General features: G+C 35.9%; 2 protein-coding genes across 2 annotated transcripts in view; both read left to right on the top strand.

The window, feature by feature from the left end:
- The first annotated feature begins 68 nt into the window (after positions 1-68).
- LOC124153912 (ketohexokinase-like) lies at positions 69-7,861 on the top strand. The gene is made up of 5 exons (XM_046527312.1): positions 69-292; positions 456-572; positions 4,494-4,722; positions 4,953-5,194; positions 6,490-7,861. The coding sequence occupies exons 1-5, from the start codon at positions 195-197 to the stop codon at positions 6,815-6,817; spliced, it is 1,014 nt and encodes a 337-aa protein (XP_046383268.1). The 5' UTR covers positions 69-194; the 3' UTR covers positions 6,818-7,861.
- A 2,150-nt stretch (positions 7,862-10,011) lies between these two features.
- The window catches only part of LOC124153911 (cilia- and flagella-associated protein 61), a 45,539-nt gene continuing 34,533 nt past the window's right edge, over positions 10,012-21,017 (top strand). Inside the window, exons 1-6 of the mRNA XM_046527311.1 lie at positions 10,012-10,151; positions 10,319-10,446; positions 10,563-10,697; positions 11,601-11,761; positions 11,851-11,974; positions 15,440-15,572. Of these exons, the coding sequence (XP_046383267.1) occupies positions 10,131-10,151; positions 10,319-10,446; positions 10,563-10,697; positions 11,601-11,761; positions 11,851-11,974; positions 15,440-15,572 (702 nt within the window). The 5' untranslated portion in view covers positions 10,012-10,130. The remainder of the gene's footprint in view (positions 10,152-10,318; positions 10,447-10,562; positions 10,698-11,600; positions 11,762-11,850; positions 11,975-15,439; positions 15,573-21,017) is intronic.

The raw sequence follows: 21,017 nt of genomic DNA, 5'->3' as shown, positions 1-21,017 counted from the left end.
TAAAAATATTGATGACTAATGAGATATCAAAGGTGAAATATATAAAATTCTAACCTTTTCATATGTTGGCCACTACGAATAGAAATAAAACTGCAACTTAATTTGTAGTAGGACTTTATCCTTTGTTTGCCTTGAACGGATATTTATGGTGTGTAGTTTTAAAATTTCATGCGCCAGAAGTTAAACATTTTTAAATGTCCCCTGTAAAACCGACTGTGCTATGTGTGGGATTGGTCTGTCTTGACATAATTCAAGAATGCTCCTCTTTTCCCGTAGAAGACTCGGATCAGAGGTGAGTGCCTGCTTCATCGACTTGAAGCAAGAAAGAAGTCAAAAGAAGTTGGGGTGTTACTCACTATATAACGACTATTTTACATTTTCTTTGAATTTATGTCATCAAAACGACTTGATAAAACAGAAACATAATCATTTTTGCATGCCTGTTTTTGAACCAGATGCTTGGGCATCCGATGGCAAAGAGGTGGTAATGCATCAAATAACTGCACAGTTTTATCGCAGATTGATTCTAAATGTGAATTTCTTGGATCCTTGTCTTCACACCACGAGTTAAGGTATGTAAATGGATTTTTTCCGGGCCTGTATGGGACTACTGTCATTTTCTCTTTCTCCCTCTCCTTTGTGATATGGTTAAGCTGAAGAAATAATTTTTATTCTCTCCTATGAGTCTATTTATTATTTAAATTTCTATGTTTAAGTCACGAATATGTATAGTCTCTTTGGTTTAAGGGGAACCACAGCTGGTCACAAAAACAAGGGGTAAGCCAAGCGGGAAATTTGAATTTTACTCCTTTATTTTATTTATAAAAGAAGATTTTTCATTCCAATCTTATTTGATAATTGTTAATCTCTTCATACAGAAATAGAATCAGAATGTAAATGTGAATTGAGAGTTTAGTTTTGAAATGATCCTATTAAAGTTAGATCTCTGCAAAATTTTATGCTACATGGCAAAGCTGTACGTGTAAGAAACGCAAACAGGAGCATTATAAAAATACGTCACCAAGGGAGAATCTGCCCTGCCTGCTGCTCTTTTTTGACCTAGGGTTTCAGATGACTGACTCACGCTGTAAACCAAGGCCACGCAGTTCCCCTTGGACTTGCGACTAGGGAAGGTGGGGGGGGGGGGAATTCGTGTAAGAGATGCACCCCCATGTTTACCTGCAATTTCAGGGAAAGAAGTTGTGTCTCTTACATGCATTTATATGGTAAGCCAAGTCTGACCCATTAGTTCAGGGCTAAGATATGGCAGCATACCTGACCTGATCATGATTCGGGTTGCATGAATCTGTGGTGTGTTGAAACAATCTATTTATCTAACATTCCAGGGTTTGAATCGTTGAACCTTGCAAAAATGCAAGGGAAGGTGTTAGGTGAGAGAGGAGATTTGAGGGGAGCGCAAGAGAGTGTAATGGAATATTTCAAAGCCATTAACTAATGTGCCATTATCTAATGTGCCATCATCGCTCGGGGCAAAATTTTTACTGTGTAAGCCATTTGGAACTGTCATGTATCTGCTTTGTACCACTGATTTGTATGTGCTTTCGAACTGCTGTGGAATTGAAACACGGTACACAGCAGTTCATGATGTCATAGCGTCCTACCATGTCATCAACTCATTTGTAACAGATTTTGAACTGGTTTGGATTTCCATTGGAAACTTCTATGGAACTAATTTTCAACCCTTGGAACTCATTTGGAATTAACTTTGGAACTGATTTGTACCACTAGTTCATCTGTTTTGGAACTGATTTGTACCAGTCGGACACCCATTTGGAACTCATATGTACACCATGCAAACTGTTTTGTAGCAGTTCAAGATGGCTTCTAGAATTCTCTGGAAACTCATGGCGATAGTTTGAAAAATTTAGGCCAGACGACAATGGACGATGGCAGAGTGATGTGCGGCATTAACTGCAGTCGTACTTAGTGAATAGCCACCGCTCCATGATTAATCCACAGTTCTAAAATACGCAAAGACCTTCATTGCGCCGCCGTCGCAGTCTTTGCAAGTTGAGGAAGAAGTGGGGGGAAACTCAATTTGGTGGTCAAGAAAGTTCACATCGAGAGCTTAACTCTGGTCTTATTTGGTTGGCGTGGATCATTCATTGTTCATTTTTGGGTGAAATGCCTCCGTTTTTAGATATTTTTTTCTTTAAAACCATCATGTCAAATATTCAAAAATCCGATGCAAAAATGCGATAAACGGCCTTTCCGGGTACCTGAACTTGTCTCAATACTGCGACAATGAAACAGATTTTCGAAGGAGGGATTCATTTTCTGCAAAAAAAAGTCCTGAAGTACGGAACAAAAGATGGGCATAAACCATTTCCCGGGATCGGGAAGTCAATATGTCGACCGGTTTGTGTTAGGTATGTATATAAATCGATGCAAAATACTATTTTTTCGAAAATATTATGTGCGAAATATACTTTGAAATCATTGACTTTGATGTCTTTACAATAATAATCTACTTGGAAACGCCATTATTAACGACGTTTGCCATGAAGTTTCTATTGAATACCTTAATTTACGCAACCAAGATTCTCGGTACGTAGTGAAGATAACCTTGTCGCATTTCAAAACGGCCCCAAAAATGTGATTTAAGCTACAAGGAAAATAGAATAATTATTATTTAACCTCATTTGAGTGAACATTTGGGAGTTCAGTTCCTATTAACTGACTTACGATTACTTCTGAAACCGCTTATACATTTCTATTGCATATATTAAAGAATTTTCGTTTTCTCGACCAAACGAATCAGACTGAACCTGGCCATGGTATGTTGGCGCATAGAAGATTGTTGTAGAAGACCAAAACAAATGATGACGTCTATAAACTGCATGGAGTCGTTCAACAAGAATTGCAAACCTATGGTAAGCAGTTACACATGAATCTTCTCTGTACACAGCAGTTACAATACGAATGATGACGTCTGGAAATCCTGTTGAATCGTTCAAAAGGAGTTCCAAACGTGAAGAAAGCAGTTCCACACGAACACACTCTGTATAAAGGAGTTCGAAAGGGGATTACAAATGAGTTACAAACGTCTTCATATTTCCAATTTTTGGTGGAAATGAGTTCCACAACAGTTCCAATACAGATTTTGGTGTTTCAAAACAGTTTCTAAAGGGTTCCAAAGCAGTTGGAAAGCAAATATTTTTCCCTGAGTGGTGACCAAAGCAGATGATGTTCGGGGTAGGCAAGCCACCAGAACTCCACCTACAATGTGAAAAGGAAGATGATGCTGCTGCTTGAATTTCCCTTGTCATGCAATTTGCCTAAAGGCAGGTTTATAGAAAAATTATTCATTAATATAAATTATGATTATTAACAAAATCAGCTTCACAATTTCAGGGCATTCTTAGAAATAATTAGCATGCACTAGATGCCATCTCATTCTTTTGTAGAATTGTAACATGAAATTGCAGCTCATTAAGTATGGAAATTGATGTGAGCTATTTCTTTGCTGGATCAATTTCTTTTCCAGAGTTTACTTCTCCATTTCTTACTGTATATCCGCCTAATTTTTCATACTTTGGAGTCTTCCTCTGCAATTCATGGCTAGAGCTAACAAAACGTGGCTGTAAAGCACACGAAAAAAACTCAGGCAATACTGTTGTTCCTATAAGTTCCACGCTAATTACAATGCTATATATTATTAATATTATTAAATAACACCAGTTCCGCTCATGAATAGTGGCGGCACAAATTTTGTTGGTATCCTTTTTATACATTGGAAGAACCTAATACATCGTAGAGGGGAAGAGAAGTGAGGGTTAAAGGAAACTTGTGAGGTTGCTAGATTATAGGTGAATGTACTTTACTACTTCAAAAGGCTGGGGCTACTTCAATCAGTGGTTTCAGAGGGGCATGTTGATTTCTGACTTGGATTAAAATATCTAAGTTCTGAGAACTGAACATAAAGCCTGACTCTCATTAGATATGAACCAGATCTTCCTCCCTGTAGAGCAGGGGTTCCCAAACTGGGGGGCGTGGAGAAAGTCCAGGGGGGGCGTGACACCCAAATGAAATAAATAAAAAATTACAAAAATAATTTCCTCAGATCAGACGTACAATTATTGAATCTTTCAATTCTGCGTTACCGCATTCAACAGTGAACAAAAAAATCTACCTACTCACCGTATCAAGTAGGCACATACTTTTACAAGTACAAGTAGGAGTTGGTATGTACGGCACTGTGGAAATAGGGTATTGCAAAATGGAAAGCTGATTACGAGTACAAGTAGGAGTTGGTATGTACGGCACCGTGGAAATAGGGTATTGCAAAATGGAAAGCTGATGTGTGTAGCGGGGGGGAGGGGGGGGCGTGGTACAAAAAAGTTTGGGAACCCCTGCTGTAGAGGATTTCTATTGCCAATTGGAAAACTGGTTATGAAAAGTTTATTTCCTAAATAACTAACTTTTGATACTTCATTTCATTGGATTTAATTATTAATTCTATTTAATTATAGTTTCATTAAGAGAGATTTTGAAAGCAATGGAATTTGTATTGACCACTGTCCTACAAGGAAGGCATGTGATGAAAAATCTTTTCTGGATTCATTCCCAGTCTCCACTGTATTAATTAACTCCAAGAATGGGTCAAGAACTATCATTCACTCTAAAGGGGATATTCCAGAAATTACAGTGGAAAATTTCAAAGATGTGAACTTTTCAGACTACTCCTGGATCCATTTTGAGGTGATTACTCTGATGTTAAATGTGCTAATTTTAAACTCAGGAGATTATGCACATAGCCTTTTTTCAAATTTATTTAATACACCGTTACGTATTGTTAACGTTGTAGCAATTCAACCATAATATGGAAAAAATATGTATTCTTAATGATAGAATTGGATTGCTTGTCAAAATCGTAATGCTTAGTCTTATGCTATCATCCTGTGTAACATGTTTTTGCATTTGTGTTTCAGGGGCGAAACATTGACGCAATAACTACAATGATGGATCTCATAAGAGATTGGAGGGATGAAAATGGTTCTGGAAAGTCCGACTTCCCCACTATATCAGTTGAATTAGAAAAACCTAAGCCTGGGTTGCTGTCTTTGGCCAAGCATGCTGACGTTATATTTATTGGCAAAGATTTTGCTCTTTATCATGGGTGGAATGCAATGGAAACAGCAATAGAGGGAATGTCGAGTCATGTCTCTGATGGGTAAGGATTTGGATGCTCATGATCATGAGTTAATGAGTTCTTTTGTTTCATCTATCCATTTACAAATGTGTATGTAGATCACAGAGATAACAAGATTCTCAATTGACCAGAAGTGTAACAAATTTCAGCATCCATTACCAATGTGCGATAAATTATCAGATTTAAAAAAACATCTGTGTCTAAAATTAGGTTACAGCATGAGCACCTGTGGCATATTTCAAAGGATCACTTATTCATACGTCATTCTTTTATACATATAAATTTCTGCATTTCATTTTTTACAGTTTACATTTATGCAATAAGTTATCATTATGCTATAGATTGACATCTCAAAGGTTGCTGCCAGATGTGCATTGAGCTGCTTGCGAGACTTTCGAGTTTGCAAAGACAAGCATTTCATTTTTATTTTAATGAATAAATTTCCTTTCTATTGATGCTTAGCAGGTCCTACCATTCACATTCAACATTAATGTGGAAAATGTGCACCAAGGGTGAAAATCACCATCATGACATTTGTCATAACTGAATCATTGCAGATTTCACCCTGGCTGTGTATTTGCACCCATGCTTGTGAGTTCGTGCTAGGTCACTTGTTAATGGCAAGGCTATGAAAAATGTGAATGTGTACTAAAATATTTTTCTATGACAATGGTGTTGTTTGAGAGTGTGTTTTTCCAATGGGTAAAGTGTTTACTACTGATTTATGAATTCAGGTCTTAAATCTTGTTGAAGCCTTTGATCTCCATGAGAAAAAATCCCTGCATTGTTAGGTGTCAGAGAAAGGAGCTGCTCCCCTACTTTGAATTTGTGACTTACAAGGGGAGACCACGTACCTTGCGCCGCCTTTTTCAATGCCGTATTTTTTATGGCATTCGGAATGGTGAATGCATCTCGGTGATGGCGACGCCATATGGTCAAAACGAAGACTAGAAAATAAAATGTCATGTTGAAGCCCCGAACCACTGCACCACCTGACCCATCTGCAGGGTGTGGTGATACATATTTCGAAATTATATAGGGCTTGTTAAAAATACCGCATGAAAATTAATTAATCACAGCCAAACTAAGGCCCATTCAAAGGAACCACTACCAGTTCAGAGATGCGTTCACCATTTCGAATGCCATAAAAAATACGGCATTGAAAAAGGCAGAGCAAGGTACGTGGTCTCCCCTTGTTAATTTGGGGTGAACTCTATTATCACCATTCAAAACTGATCATTCCAATGAAGTACTGAGTGAGTGAGGCTAGCTTTAATTACTCAAGGAAGGATTTAATACTAGGCTTTCTCTTGCAGGGCAGTCATTGTTTGTACATGGGGAGAGCAGGGTTGCTCCGCTACATATCTTGTATCGCTTAATGGTAATGGAGTCAAAGATGGAGTGATTGCCAAGGAGGTATTCCATTGTCAAGCATATCCTCCTCGTGAGGTTGTGGACACATTGGCAGCTGGAGACACATTTGTGTCTGGGTTTATCCGAGCTGTCTCGGCCGAACTACCACTACCCAAAGCCTTGGAGTTTGCCTCTAAGCTAGCCGGGGCTAAAGTAGGAATGAGAGGGTTTTCTGGAATTAGGAATGCATATTTGGATATCCTGAAAGATTTTCCACAAAACAGCCTTTAAAACCATATCATCTGTGATTATTTCTTTTTAATATCATTTTATGTGAAACTTATGGGTGTTGTTTAGCAAAAGCAAAGTAAACTTCTGGTAAAATGTATCTTCTATCATGCTTCACATTTATTGCTCGTGGTATATTGCAAGTAAGCAGTAGCAGATATGCAGAAAAAACTCAAGGGGGAGGGGGTGCAAAAGATATCTAGATATCTTTGAGTTACCTTTAGTTTTATCCTAATAAAAAATGATCAAGTCACATGCAGAGTTTTAGAAAGTTGTAGTTAAATTTATTACAGACATATACAAGACAATTCCATATTATGATTTAAAAAAGTTATAATTTTGGTTCTGCAATGTTTGAGAACACGGGCGGGCCCGCACCCCCTGTACCCCATCTGTATCCACCGCTGTAAGTAAGCAAAGAACATGATGTATGAAAAATGAAAATTACATACAAGTAAAGTTCTTTCATAGTGTTGTTAATGAAAGACATCTTGAGTCAATGGATATGTATGTAAACTGCATTTCTTTATTGTGTAAAAATTCCACAGAGGAAAATTCTCTGAACCTTGGTCAAGGCAAGTGATTTTTCCTCTGTAAAATTTCCTCATTTAATGTGCCCTTGTGGCTGACTGCATGGAGGTATGCTGCTGACTAGTCCGTGGTGATTGCCTTGAATTATGCCTTTAGAGAGACTAAGGACTTGTATTTTAGGTGTGTAGAAATTTATATTTTTTTAAGAAATAGGGAAAATGTACTGACTGAGTTAATGAGATATAAAAGTGGGAAAGTATAAATTGCCAATCATCTTTTCCTCTTTTTAACTTGGTTGGTATGAAAATAGTACTGTGAATATAATCAGTTCTAATCTTTGTTATGCTGTTGGGATGTGTTAAATATTTCATTCTGGTTTGTACTTAATTATGATTATGGCTGTCATTTATACAGAAATTTCTTTCTTTTAGTGTTGTTACTTGGTGAAACTTTGGTGAGTTTATATTTTTGCTGTATCTCGGTACCTGAATAAATCATAGAAATTACAAATTTTAAGAGTACTTAATCATTTTTCTGGCTCAATTTCTACAACCTAAAGAATGTATTCATGTTGTGTGTGTTAGGATTTTAATCACTCCGTTTAAAGTGTTATTTCCTCATGAAGTATGGTGCGTACTGTCATGAGAACAATTTATTGGAAGCAGTTAAGAGTGAAATAACAAAATTAAAGTTGGATTGATTTTGAAGACAACAAATACAATTAATTTCAATTAAAGACAGTCGGCTGAACAGTGGCGTATGTCACCCATTCAAAGTAGGGGAGCAGCTCCTTTCTCTGACACCTAACAATACAGGGATTTTTTCTCATGGAGATCAAAGGCTGGGGGGGATGAGGGGATGGATCCCCCCCCAATGCCTCAGACAAATAAAAAAATTATTTAAAACTATTGTCTAGTTTTGATATATGTATAATAACAGCATCTGATTGAAGTTACATTTTAAATGCCAAAATGATATAAAATGTGTTTCCATTCATGTCGTTTTTCAAAAATTTTCCCCGATCTCCATTTCCTGGGTGGGGGTCACCACCCCAGGCCATCCCATCCCCCCCAAAGCATATGCCTAGTTACGCTACTGTGGCTGAATACCTACAATACTATTTGAACATTTGAGTTCATTGGGCATATCTGCTGGATTTCTTGTAACAATATAGTTCAGGTGCAGTGAAGTTAGTTGGGGAAGGCAGGAGAAGTGAATACGGTCAGTGATGGCTCAGAAAAGAGGCCTGGCATGGTGATGTCTCTAGTGGCAGCTGTTGGGGAGAAATCCAACAAGAGAAGGGTAAGGAGATGAGAGAAAACAGTCTCTTCAGGAGCCAGACAAGGTCCACCACTTCTGAAACCTCTCAAAATTGTGGCCGTCATCACTGAATTAGAGAAATGTAGTCTTTGAAGCCACTCATTGTATGGGAAGTCTGTAAGAGATCAGTCACTGGGGATCTATGATCGAATTTGGTTTCAATTTCTGTGCCAAATTTTGTTCTACAAGCAATCTAATTCAATACTTCTTTCATAAAAATGTTTGGTATTAGGTGACATATGAAATGAATTCATCTGCATCATCATTCGCAAGGAAAGTACGCGTGTATCCTGGTGGTTATGCAACCTTCATGGTTGATTTGACGGAGAGCGTTGCATAATTAACAGGAGACTTATGCAGCATTTTTATTAAGTGAGTACATACATAATTTCATTTCCCGAAATATGTTGAATTTGTGATTCACTTAGAAGTACTAATAGTGTTATTACGTTTGTTGTATTGTACACTTGTTAATCTGGTGAAAACCAGCCAAGTATAAAAACAAGATTGAAGTAGATTTTAGTTTCTTTTAGTCTCGTAATTATTTTTTCTTGTGGTCTTGAGATGTCTAAAATACCCTATTTCTTGGTTTTCGGACTCTTCAGTTTTTATATTTTTACCTTCTCTTCTTGTAGAAAATCCATTTTCTGGTCTAAAAAGTTTCTCTTTATAATTTTTTTTCACTCATTAATTTTTTCCGTTTCACTCCGCATGCTGCAAAAAAAACCTAGGCGAGGGCATATTTTAGATGTGAAGAACTTTTAAAAGTGTCACAAGTGTTTCGTTACAAAATCATCTGATTGTCATAATTTTTATTTATTTGTTAATTTATACAGTTCTATGAATTATGTTATTGTTTCTGTGGGTTCCCACAGATATCATCTTTCTTCATATTTTCACAAAATGAATTGCATGGAAAAAACCTAGGCAAGGGCATATTTTAGATGTGAAGAACTTTTAAAAGTGTCGTAAGTGTTTCGTTACAAAATCATCTGATTGTCATAATTTTTCTTTATTTGTTAATTTATACAGTTCTATGAATTATGTTATTGTTTCTGTGGGTTCCCACAGATATCATCTTTCTTCATATTATCACAAAATGAATTGCATGGAAACAGGTGATCACAGAGTAAATACTAAACGAAATTGCAACCATGAAAGCATTGTCCTGAATTTAATTTTCGCAAAGAAACAGGCCACTCAAGGTTGTCCAACAAAAATTTACAAACATTAGGGCCGCAATAAAAAAATAAATTAATGGTAAATCAATAGGGCAGACTGGAACAGACATCACATTTCAAAGCAAAGTAAAGAGTTAGTTGCTATTTATAAATGGTAGTCAAGGACTCAATGATTGAATCTCAATGTTTACAAAAATAAGAGAGGAGGATTTTTCCCTGTGTACATCATTATTTACTTAAAAGACGACTAATTCCATGACATTACATAGTCTACTTCTTATACTATGGATAGAGTGGATCCTGAGGTATGTGCTTTTATGGTTGTACCATTATTTTCTGACTCATTATTTTTTGACTGATCAAAATTTTATTGTGCCCCAGAAATCACTGTTTAACTCCATCCTTTTCCATATGAATCATCTACTTAATTTCTCTCTTATGATTTTTATTTTGTCTGCTTCCACTTCTCTAGCTTAATTGTCAATGCTATAATTTTAAATCATGGAGAAGAAATACACTATCTGATGTACCAGCCATTAGAAACATAATTGGGCATCATTCCAAAGAGATTTTTGGAGAAGTTAACGTAGCTTGGTTAATGTAAGTGTTCAACCATGGAAATTTTGGCTGTTAAAGGCTGCTTGTACTTATTTAAATTAAGAAGCTTTAATTATCTACCTCACTTTTCACTTATTTGTGCTACCTCTACTTTGCAGAGAAAGATGTCAAATATCAATTAGCCAGTTAGATTCTGAGGAGAAAATAATTTCCCATGTTGCTTTATTGAATTATCCTAACATTTCAACGGTTCCTCCTTGTGGTTGGATGTATTGGGCAAAAATGTTTTACAGGTATTATACAACGCAATTAACACGGCGACCAGAGAATATTTTATATATGCTTGTACTATTGAAAAAAAAATTTAATTTAATATTTATGTAATTTTTTTTGAGGGTACATAGTATTCCATGGCACCGTTGTGTGGTATGCGATGTCTCAGCAGTAATACATCTGATGTCTCGTATGCATCGACAAGTGGCTTTTAGATACATATTCATAATTGTTAAAAATTGTTTGTTAACCAGGCAAATTAAAAACTTGCATTCTATGGTCATCTTAAAGGTTACCATCTTTTCTTTATTTCCAGAAAATATGGAGGAGGCTGTTGCCCCCCTCCACCCTCAATCTGCAAATGGTAACGAGTGGATTTGTTTACTTTTCAATTGGAGAGTAGAAATGTGGAGAACTTGCCTTTTCAATTACAATGCATGATCACCCTGTAGACAATTAATTATGGCGATGGTAGTTTTTTATGCTTGCTTTTTCTTAAATCTTGAAAAAACTTTCACCAGCATAATAAAATCCTTTGAGGTTGGCATTTTAAATAATTTTGATCCTCAAGTGTTTGGCCTTGAATGACATGCTTTGATAGCCAATTTCAAATTTCATCAAAGAGCATGAGTGGTACCTCTCGATTTGTTAGAGATCTTTTTAGGACAACTCTGAATGCCAATTAGTCAATCAATTGACAAGCTTCCTAGAATTCAAGATAGCTTCTTCTCTAATGCCTTGGCAATGTAGTTTGCTACCACCTCATCCACTTCCCCACAGCCTACCTCTTCATCATTGGGAAGTGTATATAACCATGAGGAATTACTGAGAGGAAATATATCTGATGATGAAATGTGTCATGTTTCCGTAGCCATGTTATTTAAGAATTGTTTATTTTATTCAATGTAGAATTTTTTATGTAGACTTTCAGGGATGAGTCACAGAAACGCCGTGTTCATTCATCATATTGCCTGGCATAGTAAATGCTCTCTAACTTTTCTGAAGCCTTTGATTGAAATAATATTCTTGAATTGCGTGAAGACAGAATATTTATTAATGGTTGTTCCTCCTGGAGTGGCTCTCAGTATGTGAAATCTTTTTTCTTGCCATCTGACAATTGTCATTTAATATATCGCTGTTCCTTGAAATCTAATATTTTTTATTTATATTTAGGTGAAGTATTTGATGATTGTTTTATGAAGCTTTTGCCACAGAATGAAGCTTCTTCAAATGTTCAAACTTTTTATTATTGTTTGAGAGAAAGATATTTCCCAAAATTGACAATCCGCATGGCTGTGTAAGTGCAAACAATTGATAAGTGAGTGGTAAACTGTTAGTGAAACTATTTTTATTTGATAAGAAAGCAAATTCATTTTGTTGTTGTCTGTATTACTGAAAATATTATGTATGTATATGGTAATGGTAAGCAATTTATTTAGGTTTTTGTCTCACATATTGCAATCTCATCTGATACATAATAAGTTGTAAGATTTTTGGAAATAATTCTGAGAAAAAACCATTCTTGATTTTGCCCTATGCATCACAGGATTGCTGGCTAATATCCTGTTGATCGTCTTTATTTAAGCAACAGATCAGTTACATTAAACCATTGTCCCACCCTTTCCATCAAACCACTGTAAAGGAAAAGTTTTTAAGATCAACAATAGAATAGGGTGGTTTCCTATTATTTTTTTATTGCCTAAATCGAAAAATTATTACTCCTGGAGTATGTATTTCATGCTTTTAGATTTTAAAATGAGGATATCTATTTTTCGCGATTAAATGAAGAGTGAAAATTTTCAAGCGCACAAAAACATGACAGCTCAGTATGAATGCTGAGAAAAAAGTTACAGATCTTAAGGGACAAATTTTCTGTCTCTCAAGTTCCTGGATATAAAAAAAGTGATTTTGCATGAATAGAATGGAATAGATTTATTTGACCAAAAGATACAATACAAAAGGTAGACCAAAGTAAGTACATAGGGCACGTCATGGAAAATATATATACATAAATACAATCAATGTGTTGATGCCAGGTAGTCATTTACAGAGTAAAAACATTTATTAAGAAGATAAGAGCTAACTTGTTTTTTGAACACCAAAAATCTTTTTTCCTTTTTAATATTTAGTGGCAGATTATTATATAACTTTACACACATTGCATGGGGCCCTTTCGAAGTTGCACTTAGGTTTGACATTAAAACATGCACATCATCACAACTTCTTGTCTTATACGAATGATAAAATTTATTTGTTTTAAAATCAGTTAGGTGTTTCCTAGTATACAGCACAGTATTATAAATATACACAGAATGAAAAGTTAGAATTCCCAGTCTCTGAAAAAGATGTTTACAATGTGCCCTATAAGACTCGTTACACATGGACCTAATTAACTTTTTTTGAATTAAGAATATATTCTTTGCTCTAGAGGAATTTCCCCAGAGTATAACGCCATAAGAGATCTGGGAATAGAAGATACCGTAGTACAGAGTTTTGAGCACATTTAGGCTGACAGTATGCTTCAAAACAGATACAAGATAAAACACTGAGTTCAACTTTTTGGACTATTTTGTGACATGTGTATCCCATTTCAGATGCTGATCCACATGAATTCCTAGGAATTTTAACTCTTCTACCACATTGAAGCAATTATTCATAAAAGCTGGGAGTGATTCACATGTCTGTTGCTCTTAGCTGAAAAGATTACAGCTTGCATTTTTTGATAGTTTATCACTAGATTTCCTCTGCACCAATTTAACATTTTTGAAGTACCTGTTCACTAGAAACAATTAGATCATTCACAATTTTACCAAGAGTTACTACACTTACATCATCGGCAAAGATTACACAATATTTTTCAACAGTTGATACAAGATTCAAAGGTAGGTCATTAATAAAAATTAGGAACAGAATAGGGCCTAAGACAGATCCTTGAGGCACACCTTTTAAAACTTCCTTCGAGGAAGATAGATATACATCTCCGTCTCGCTTAAAGGCCACCTTCTGATATCGCCCTGCTAAATAAGATGTCAGCCAGTTTAATGCTACTCCTCTTATACCTAACAGTTGACATTTAGATATGTAGTAGTTTTTCATGATTTATCACGTCAAATGCTTTACTAAGGTCAAAATAGATGCCCATAACTTTACATTTCTCGTTTATATGGTGTATAATTTGGTCGACTGAATTGAATAACGCCTGTTCAGTTGACCTTCCCTTCCTGTAGCCAAATTGATTGGCTGATAGTAGGTTATTTTTTTCCAGGTATTCGACAAGCCTTCTACTCTAAACATATTCCAATAATTTTCCAAAATGAGGGATAATAGAAATAGGCCTATAGTTACATAGTTCACTTCAGTCTCCTTTGTTTTTGTACACTGGAACAACTTTGGTGACCTTAAGAGTTTCAGGATGAACACCTTCAGCTAAGGACTGATTAATCAGATTTAACAAAGGATTGATAATTAAGTCTCCACTCTGACAGATTATTTGCCCATACAAGCCATCTACATCAGTAGATTTTTTTCCCTATGTCCGCTAAATGCTGCAGTAGTTCAGTTTTTTCACATGGTCTCAAGTAGAAAGACTTAGTGCATGATGTGACATTAGTGTGACATGGTAAGGCAGATATAGTGTTATTTTGTACCGGCGTTTGTAAAAAAGCAGTGTTGAAGACATTTGTTATTTCAGCAGGGTCAGTAATAATATTCTGAAATTCGTCTTTAATAAATTCAGGACTTCCTACAAAGTTTAAACTTGTGCTACCTTTAACAATCTTCCACACCTCTTTAGAGTAATTTGAAGAGTTTTTTATGCGCATATCATTGTACTCTTTTTTTGCTTTCTTAATACAATACTTGTAATGCTTTTTAAGGATATTATATTGGGTATGCAATAGATGGTCATTTGTAGACAATACTTGGAGTGACATATTTTTTAAGTAGTTGGCCATACTTAGGGTCTCTGATGTTAACCATTTTTTTCTAAGTGATCTTTTGGATCTAACTGGCTCTAGAGGAAATGCTTAATTGAAACAATGAATGAAAGTATCATAGAACTTGCAGAAATTTTCTTTAAACTCATTTGACCAATTTTCCTGGTTCCAATTTTTCTGAAGTAGTAACACGCGAAAGTGATTCATATTAATTTCACTTAAGAACCTCTGATATTTGGTTTTTTTAGGTATTGGATTATTAATTTGAATCGTGAAAGTAGACATTATAGCCAGGTGGTCCTACAGTGCTGAATTAAAAACCATTGTGCTTACATGTGATTCACAGTGGTTTGAGAATACATTGTCTAGTAATGTTTTAGATCTTTCAGTAATCCTAGTAGGGGTCTTCACAAAGGGTTTCATATCATAACTGTGGAAGACTTGCCGAAGCTGTGTTAGATCATTGCCATCAATTAAAATATTACAATTGAAGTCTCCAGTTGATATGGTAGTAGGCCTTGCGGGGTGATCAGTTTATAAATACATCAGGCTATCAAGTCTCTCAATAAAGATGTATCCTAGGAAAACCATCTTGTATATTTACTCTAGGTGCTTAAACACATCAGACTGAAATGATCATTTTGTGAACCATGGTGGATGGGAATGAAGAATTCACATCTTTCAAGCTGAAAAAAATCTTACTATCTAATCTCAAAAGTTCTATGTAAAACAGTAGTTACGAAGCATTTAAAAACTTTCTTTTACATCCTCACTCATACCAATGATTCTCTAGTTTCCGGGATTTCCATATTGTCTCCATGTTTCAGCGAAGAAGACCATGATGATTTGACTCCAATTATAAATGGTCAGAATTCTAAGTTAAGGTTGCTATATGGTGAATATTTTGTGAGTGATTTGATATCACAGCCTAATGAAGACCGTAAAATCTTAGTGGCTCAGGTAATTTACATTCTGTCTGGTATATTGCTAATTGTAAGTGGTGGGCAATTGTAGCACCAACAACCTATGAGACTTTTACAAGTTTTTCAAGCTATTGGGGTAAAACTCGCTTATAACAATTTTCAGGGGATCATTCTCTTTTGTTATAAACAGGATTTCCTTATGCCTGTAACAAAGGATTTTGCCCTATGTACCACAGGATTGCTGGCTAATATTCTGTTAATCGTCTTTACTTAAGCAGCAGATCAGTAACATTATATCATTGTCCCGCACCCTTTCCATTAAACGGCTGTAAAGGAAAGGTTTTCAAGATCAACAATAGAATAGGGTGGTTTCCTATTATTTTTTATTGCCTAAATCGAAAGATTATTACTCCTGGAGTATGTATTTCATGCTATTGTATTTTTCAATGAGGATATCTATTTTTTGTGATTAAATGAAAAGTGAAAATTTTCACTTACCCAAAAATGTCTCCATGTTCCTGGGCTTCACCGCGTGGATTTTTTTTTTTATGACGACAGTTTTGATGTTTTATGATGACAAGCCCAGGAACATGGAGACATCATCTAGACAACGCCACGGAAAACTACGCATCAACTACCCAAAAATGCAATGGCTAAGTATGAATGCTGGGAAAAGCCCATGTGATTTCATTCTGATTCCAGCTGCCACTGTGTGAGGTCACCTTGGTGTGAGGCTATGAGCACCACTACTGCCACTACGATGCAGGCTGAAAGCAGGTAGCAGAGTACCCAGCTAGCAGGTAGCGCTTGGCTTAAATAAGGATTATTAATACCCTATCAAACAGACATTAGGCAATTTTAATAGGTAATTATTGAGAGATGTTTCCCTGAGCTCTATGCCTCATGCATGCATTGGTAATCTCAGATTATGTAAAACTCCTTACTACTCTTATAGAATCTAGGTCCCTGTGACGTCACGTGGAGTTGCATCACATGGGCGCCAATCTGACCTTTTTCAAATGAGGTTAAAATTGACCATTAACATTCATCTAAACTAGGATTTCTAAAACCAAATAATTTGTATATTATGAATACACTAATGGTGGGTAATGAATCGCAATCAATCCCTTTCGTTTTCTTTGATGCAGGAAACTACCCTATTATGTGGTGATGACATCACGTAAAAACAGCTGATGATAAGGTAAGGAACGGTTAAGTAGCCGAGGTGGCTGTAATTTCTTTATAAAAGAGGAAATAAGTTCTGAAGGGACCAAATAATAGTTCATAGTAGAGGGAATTTCGTATCATCCCAACTCGTTGCATGTGGGGAAATTATGATTGGCGGTACATAATAGGAAAGTCCAAAAGGCCGGGAACGCTCCTCATTGTAAGCGGGATATCATTGCATGTGTGATGGTTATAAGCGAGTTTTACGGTATTTATTAATGTATTTTATAACAATTGGTATGTAAGTTAAATTTTGAATTGGTATTTGGATCAAACGAGATGAACTCTGTCATTTATTTCAAAACTTGTTCTGTTTACAAGTTTTTTAAAAATATAAAAACCTTACCATTATTCTTGAATTTATGGAATTATGCATTTTCTCTTGGCACCTATGATACAAAATACATTTAATAGGTATCACTAGTGTCTGAAATATGAATATGTATTGAAATATTTTTAAGGTTCCCATACAGTCCCTTTGAACATCTGGAGGGTTATATATTTTCTCACCATTTTATGAATATACAGTGGAACCTGGGTTATTTGAACTTTTTTAATTCAATTATTTCTCTTGGTCCCTAGCATTTTGTATTCAAACAATGCTAAAAAATTGTGGATAATTCGAATTTTTGGCGTGTCAAATTAAGGTATAAATTATCATCTGTGACTCAAAATAAATGAATCAGTCGGAAAATATGCTTTACTTACACTATTGTCAAAAAGTTTGTGTTAGACAAAATGCGTGCCATGTTATGACATCATGTCTAAACGTATATGATTACGAGTTAAGTTGGTAGTTCACAGCAGTTCAGATGTTGCTGAGGACAGGGGCGGAACCAGAATTTCTATCTGGGGGGGCACAAGCAAGGCCGTATCCAGGATTTTGTTCTGGGGGGGGGGGGGGGGGCCACAAGGATACCTCGTAATACAAAATGAACACAATGATAATGGGACCGTAATATAATCTTCCATATTTTTTAAGGGTCTGGGAGGGGGCACGTGCCCCCGTGTCCCACCCCCCCCCTAGATCCGCCTATGGCTGTGGACATTTTAAGGTTAGAATAAAAATGTTACTATACTTTTCTTCGTAGTTTGTTGAAATAAATATTCCTGTGTTTTGGTCACTTTAATCTCGTTAATAGGTGCTAATCAAAGTATTTATACGTCAAGAGTGTCAATTTAATGAAGAGTTTTGATTGGAATTATGAATTTCTTTGTATTGGACTTTTATATTAAGGACTTCTTTAATTTGAATTTTTTGATAATTTGAAGTTTTTAACTGGTCCCTAGATGTTCGAATTATCCAAGTTCCACTGTACTTAGCTTATAATTTATTTTTCTACCATAACAAGGGTTAACATGAAATAATAAATTAACAAACTAGTATAAAACTTAAATCTTTCAAGTGGGTTACCACTAGTGTAGAGACATATACAGTCTTATGATTTTGCGTATTGTGTGCATAAGTTGCTCAAGAAACCAAAATCTTCATTTTGGTTTGCTGTTGCTTAATTTATCTAGTGTATTCACAGAGCATGCTTATTTGGCATAAACAATGCTAGCAATGGTAACCATTTCAAAAATTAGGATAAAATTGTCAAAAAATCGTGTTGACATGAGTAATTTGTCAGATGGATAGTGAGAGAAAAGAAATGATTGATAACAAAAGAAATTTTAGTAATATGTCCTCATTGTAGTCCAAGTTAAGAGATTTCAGCTATTTTTTTTTATTTCAATCAATGAAAGAATATTTTCTGTCAGTGAAAATTTTTCTTTTTCCCATTTTAACATATGGAAATTTTTTGGGTACTCACAAAGAGGTCATCTTTTTTAAGTTTTGGACATTTTTTTCCCTGCTCATTGGCTTGGTATTAAAAACCTCTGAAAATCTGAAACCTCCAAGACATTGGCAAGTTCATGATCTATGAAATTTAGTTTGAACAATAATAACATTAAAAAACTGACACCGAATACATTCTTTTGGTTGAATATACTTATAAAAATACTTTAGCAAACCACATTTATGAGCATCTATGAATAAATTTACTGCACATTTTTTAAATGAAATAGTGATAGGAAATGGTAAAAAATATATTTTACCTATAACCAATGTCATAAAATACAGATATTTAATGAGCCATAAGTAATTTCTCTTTGCCAATTATGGGCAGGGATAAAATAAATTAATACAGTAAAATTCGGTTATAACGCGGGTCTAGGGGGACATAGTTTACACCCGCGTTATCGGACAACCGCGTTATTACGGGAATCTGCGTGGGAAGCAATAAAAAAAAACCCTTAAAGGTAATTTTTATAGCCAATTTATTTGCGTAATACATTATTAAAATATTTATTTTATGATTTAGACGCTCTACTTTAACGGGAGTTTCTAAAGTACTCAGATATTTTCTTTTGCCGCGATAGTTGATGGCGTTTCTTTGTCACGTAATTTTTTATGCTTTGCAAGTGCAACAGATGAATACTATCGCAATCACTTTGTCCCTCCAACCAATTCATCAATTCACTTATATTATGTAATGAATGGCCAATTTTCGGCATCTCGACCTCACTTTCGTCTTCTTCATTCTCGCTCTCATCTTCCGATGATGCAGCTGTTTTTGCGCGGCTCAGGACTGTAGCCACAATATCTTCGTCACTCTTATAAGCAGATACAGGAGTCTCCTCGTCTTCGCGAACCCAGGCCTCGAAATCACTCACAAATAGTTTATTACAAAGAACATCTGAAGCTTCACGTGCGTCCTCTTCCGTGAAACCCAAAAACTCGTCTTCGTCCTCCATGCTATTGCCCGCTGTATACTCGCACTTTGACCAGCAATTGAGGATTGTAGCTGAAGTTATTTTCTTCCATGCCAAACCAATATTATAAGCCATGTTCTTCAGGGTGACTGTTTTCAGATATTCTTGTACCTGCAGTTCTGAATTTATGACACTAGTGAGCAATTCCCGCCGATAGTGGGCTTTAAATGCTCTGATTATCCCTTGGTCCATGGGCTGAATAAGAGCTGTCGTATTTTTTGGTAAAAACGAAGCCACTATTTTGCCATCCCTCGATATCAAGAGCTCAGAAGACGGATGGGCCGGACAGTTATCTAACAGAAGTAGTGCCTTCTCTTCTAACTTTTTTGATCTTAAGTGGCTCTTAACCGATGGAACAAAATCTTCATTGAACCAAGATAAAAAAATGTCTCGAGTCATCCAGGCATTCTGACTGTTTTTGTAATTTATGGGTAGTGCTGTCATATTAACGTGCTTGAAGCACCGAGGACTTCGATTTTTACCAATACACAGAGGTTTTAACTTGTAACTTCCTGATTTGTTAGCGCACAGTAATAAAGTCACTCTTTCTTTGCTCATTTTTATTCCGGATTTATTTGCCGACTTCTTAATATGAAGTGATTTTGTTGGAAGCAATCTGTAGTAGAGAGCGGTTTCATCGCAGTTATACAATTGCTCTTCAGTGTACTCACGTTCATCAATCATCTTGCGTAAAGTCCCACAGAATTCTCTAGCTGCTTCACTGTCACTGGAACGAGATTCTCCTTGCATGTTAACTTGCGCTACCCCGTGGCGAATTTTCCACCTCGATAGCCAGCCAGCAGAAGCACAAAATCATGAGCACCACCTATTTGTTTATTTAATTTAATTGCCTGTGCTTGTAAAAGTGGACCGGATAATGGAACACCTTCACTGCGCTTCTGAACAAACCACGTAAACCAGCAGCACTCAATCTGGCCTTTTTTCTATCAAGTCCTATTTCGTCATCCACTTGATCAACATGTGATCGTAATTTATCTTCTTCTTTCATCCAACCACGAATAGTTCCTTCAGGAACACCAAACTCCCTGAATAAACTTGATTTTGAATCACCGCGTTTCACTCTGTCGATTATGCCCAACTTTTCTTTATATGTGTAAGTTTTCCTTTTGGCAGACATCGTTTTTACCCTAAAATCAATGAAAATTTTCGTAAAAAAGTAATTTTCATATTAATATTAAGCCAAAGACAAAGGTAAAACAGCTCATTCATCATTAAATGCTCGAAGCCTGTGGGCATTGAGTACCTACCTTGGTTTGAGCGCCGCGGTGCGAACGTACGAAAGAGAATTATCTCAATCTCCCTGAATCTCGAAAATTATTATAGCCGTGCAAAACACTTTTCAGCTCGAGTTCACAAGACACAATGACCGATCAGGAATTACCGAGTTTTTTTTATGGCTACGCAACAATGTATGGAA

The sequence above is a fragment of the Ischnura elegans genome, chromosome 2 (genome assembly GCF_921293095.1).
Source record: "Ischnura elegans chromosome 2, ioIscEleg1.1, whole genome shotgun sequence".
In the NCBI taxonomy this organism is placed as follows: domain Eukaryota; kingdom Metazoa; phylum Arthropoda; class Insecta; order Odonata; family Coenagrionidae; genus Ischnura; species Ischnura elegans.
The sequence above is the reverse complement of the archived record's forward strand: the minus strand, read 5'-3'. Positions and strand labels throughout refer to the sequence as shown.

Coding starts and splice junctions, on each gene's coding strand:
- LOC124153912 (XM_046527312.1), top strand. CDS start 195: ATGTCCCCTGTAAAACCGACTGTGCTATGTGTGGGATTGGTCTGTCTT. Junction 293..455: donor GTAGAAGACTCGGATCAGAG/GTGAGTGCCTGC, acceptor TTTTTGAACCAG/ATGCTTGGGCATCCGATGGC. Junction 5,195..6,489: donor TCGAGTCATGTCTCTGATGG/GTAAGGATTTGG, acceptor TTTCTCTTGCAG/GGCAGTCATTGTTTGTACAT.